This window comes from Scylla paramamosain, chromosome 40 (assembly GCF_035594125.1).
Source record: "Scylla paramamosain isolate STU-SP2022 chromosome 40, ASM3559412v1, whole genome shotgun sequence".
Lineage (NCBI taxonomy): Eukaryota > Metazoa > Arthropoda > Malacostraca > Decapoda > Portunidae > Scylla > Scylla paramamosain.
The window spans coordinates 6,784,478-6,788,188 of record NC_087190.1 but is presented as its reverse complement, the minus strand read 5'-3'; the positions used below and the strand labels follow the sequence as shown (position 1 = coordinate 6,788,188).

Here is a 3,711-nt window from a genome sequence, read left to right as displayed (position 1 = left end):
GGAAAATGTGGACAAAGAATGTTTTATAAATTTAGACACAGAGTACAAGGGGACACAGTAAGAAGTTGAAGAAAGTTAACTGTAGAAGGGACATCAAGAAGTGTGAACAAATGGAATGAACTCAGTGAAGACGTTGTGAATGCTGAAACTGTCCATGCATTTAAGACCAAACTGGATAAGTATAGAGACAGGATACTATGAGATTACTTCCCTCCCGTAAACCACAGCTAGGTAAACACAACTAGGTAAATATATACACACATAACAAACTGCTGCTAAGAGAAGAGGGAAATACCAGATACAGACAAGGCCACAGCAAAGACTAATAAAAGGAAGATGCTTGAGTGACATAAAGAAATAAAGTTTCCCACAGAGAAATATATAAGTTTGGAACAAGCTTAGTGAGGAGGCAGTATTGGCAACGAGTGTGCACAACTTTGAGGAAAAGCTGGACAAGTGTAGATATGGAGGCAGACCACACGAACGAAGCTCAGGCCTTGTAAATTACAACTAGGTAAACACACACACACACACACACACACACACACACACACATATATATATAAAAAGAAAATCCATTATCACACATAGGATAACAACAACAAAGAAACAATAATACAACAGAAATAATTAAAAAACATCCCCTTTTAATGATTTGCAGGGAACCACCACCACCACCACCACCAGCACATACAGCAGGGGTTCTCAAAGTGGTCAATATCGATCCTCAGGGGTTGATGGGACCATCCAAGGGGTCAATGAATAATTAGGGGGTTGAAAGGGGGTCAATGAATAACAGAGGGGGTCAAAAAGGGGTCAATGAAAAACCAGGGGTTTGAAGGGGGTCAATGAATAATTAGGGGGTCAAAAGGGGGTCAATGAATAACCAAGGGATCGATGAATATTTACTGCTGGGGTCTAAGGGACCGTTGAAACCTCTGATTAGAAATTCTCAAAAATAATTTGCAAAAATCTGAAGAATACCAGACATAATTACTACTATTATTTTTAATTATAATAATTTCTTGAATTCAAACAATAAGTCAAATTGTCAGTGAATCTTCAGAAATTTCAGTAGTGCTGGCAACACTACCTTAAACCAAACCCTTCCCATCATTGTGTCTCGCAGCTCTACTGTCTGTACTAGGGTCTGTACAGGATGCATTCTTGTCTCTGTCCCGTACTGAGCCAGAGAACGTATCCCTACCCCACCCCAGCCTGCCCACGCCTCTCTCGCTCTCTCACACACATTAGTTCAGCGCACGCTCAGCTCTCGTAAGTGTGGTCCGCGAACTGATTATTGTGACGCATTGAAAACTGTGTGTAACAAACACAATGGCTGTCGTTGCTGCTGAGAAGAAATGCCGTCAGTATTCTCAGAAATATTTGAAATATGGATTCATTACCTCATTAACCAATGACACCATGCCATTGTGTCACTTGTGTGAAAAGACTTTCAGTAATGATGCCATGAAGCCTGCAAAGATGAAGCACCACCTTGAAACGGTTCACTGTGATAAGAAAAACAAAGACCTTGACTATAATAGACACTGAAAGAAAACTCAAGTCGATCAAATATAAAGACTTTTTTCAAAGCACCCGTCAGTGGTGATACTGAAGGAGGTTTAAGAGCTTCATATAACATCTCCCTCATGAAAGCAAAGAAAGGAAAGGCACACACTATTGGTGAGGGTATCATAATCCCAGCTATTAAAGTTATAGAAAGTGTTATGAAGAAAAATTCTCACTCTGTTCTTAAAGATTTGCCATTAAGTAACAGTACAGTGCAAAGAAGAATTGATGAAGTGAATGACTGTGAATGGCTTGGAATGGATGGGAGAGGAGTGGCTGTGAATGGCTGGAAAAGGAGTGGCTGTGAATGGCTGGGAAAGGAGAAGCTGGGAATAGCTGGGAGAGGAGTGGCTTGGAAAGGGGTGGCTAGGAATGGCTGGGCGAGGAGTGGCTGGCATTGGCAGGGAGAGGCTGGGATGGGAGTGGCTAGGAATGGTTGGGGGAAAAGTGACTGTGAATGGCAGGGAAAGGAGTGGCTGGGAATGGCTGGAAAAGGAGAGGCTAAAAATGGCTGTGAGAAGAGTGACTGGAAGTGGCTGGGAGAGGAGCCATTCCTCTCCAAGCCATTCCTATAACCACTCCTCTCCCACCCATTCCTAGCCACTCCTCTTCCAGTCATTCCCAGCCATTCCATTCCCGACCACTCCTCCCCCAGCCATTCCCAGACACAGCCCTCCCAGCCATTACCAGCCATTCCTCTCTCAACCATTACCAGTTACTCCTCTCCCAGTCAATTCCAGACACTCCCTTAACAGCCATTCCCAGCCACTCCTCTCCCAGTCTCTCCCAGCTACTTCTCCCTCAGCCATTCCCAGCAACTCCTTCCCTAGTCATTCCCAGCCACTCCTTTCCCAGCCACTTCTCTCCCAGCCACTAATCTGTCAGTCATTCCCAGCTACTCATCCCCCAGTCATTCCCAGCCATTCCTTTCCCAGCCACTTCTCTCCCAGCCACTCCTCCGCCAGCCATTCCCAGACACTCTCCTCCCAGCCGTTACCAGCCATTCCTCTCCCAACCATTACCAGATACTCCTCTCGCAGCCAATTCCAGACACTCCCCTAACAGCCATTCCCAGCCACTCCTCTCCCAGCCATTCCTAACCAATGCCCTCACAGTCTCTCCCATCCCCATCTCCCCCAGCCATTTCCACCCACTGCCCTCCCTGCCTCTCAAAGCCACTCCTACCCCGGACACACAAAGGTGATCCTGCCCATCAATTTTCAACCACACCCCTCCCAGCCTCTCCCAGCCATACAAAGCCATTCACAGCCACTTCTCTCCCAGCCTCTTCTCCCCCACCCATTCCCAGGCTCTCCCAGCCATTCCCAGCCTCTCCTAGCCAATCCCAGATTCTCTCCCAGCTATTCCCAGCCATTCCCCTCTCAGCCATTCCCAGCCACTCCAGATTCAGCTATTCCCAGTCTCTCCTCTCCCAGACATTCCCAGCCACACCTCTTTCAGCTATTCCCAGGTACTAATCTCCCAGCCATTTTCAGCCACTCCTTTCCCAGCCATTCCCCGCCACTCCTTTCCCAGTCATTCCAAGCCACTCTTCTCCCAGCTATTTCCAGCCATTCACAGCCACTCCTCTCCCGGTCTATCCCAGCTACTTCTCCCCCAGCCATTCTCAGCCAGTCCCCTCCCAGCCTCTCCTCCCCCAGCCATCCCCAGCCGCTCCATTCCCAGCCACTCCTCCCACAGCCATTCCCAGCCTCTCCTCTCCCAGCCATTCCTTGTTACTCCTCTTCCAGCCAATGCCAGCCATTCCTCTCACAGCCATTCCCAGCCAGCCATTCCCAGCCATTGCTAACCAATCCTCTCCCAGACACTTCTACTCCAGCCATTCCCAGCCACTCCCCTCCCTGCCCCTCCCAGCCATTCTTCCCCCAACCATTCCCAGCTTCTCTTAGCCACTCCTCTCCCAACCATTCCCAGCCACTCCTTTCCCAGCCATTCATAGCCAATCCCAGCCACTACTTTCCCAGCCATTCCCAGTTACTTATCTCCCCGGCAGTCCTCTCCCATGCAGTCATTCCCAGCAACACATCTCCCAGCCTCTTCGAGCCAATCCCAGCCATTCCCAGCCACTCCTCTCCCAGCCATTCCTCTCCCAGCTATTGCCAGCCATCCCTCTACTAG

The 3,711-nt window shown here is 48.6% G+C and overlaps 1 protein-coding gene across 1 annotated transcript; it reads left to right on the top strand.

Annotated features, from left to right (window-relative positions):
* Positions 1-1,944: 1,944 nt before the first annotated feature.
* LOC135092602 (uncharacterized) lies at positions 1,945-3,711 on the top strand. The gene is made up of 3 exons (XM_063991208.1): positions 1,945-2,085; positions 2,173-2,452; positions 2,648-3,711. The coding sequence occupies exons 1-3, from the start codon at positions 1,945-1,947 to the stop codon at positions 3,709-3,711; spliced, it is 1,485 nt and encodes a 494-aa protein (XP_063847278.1).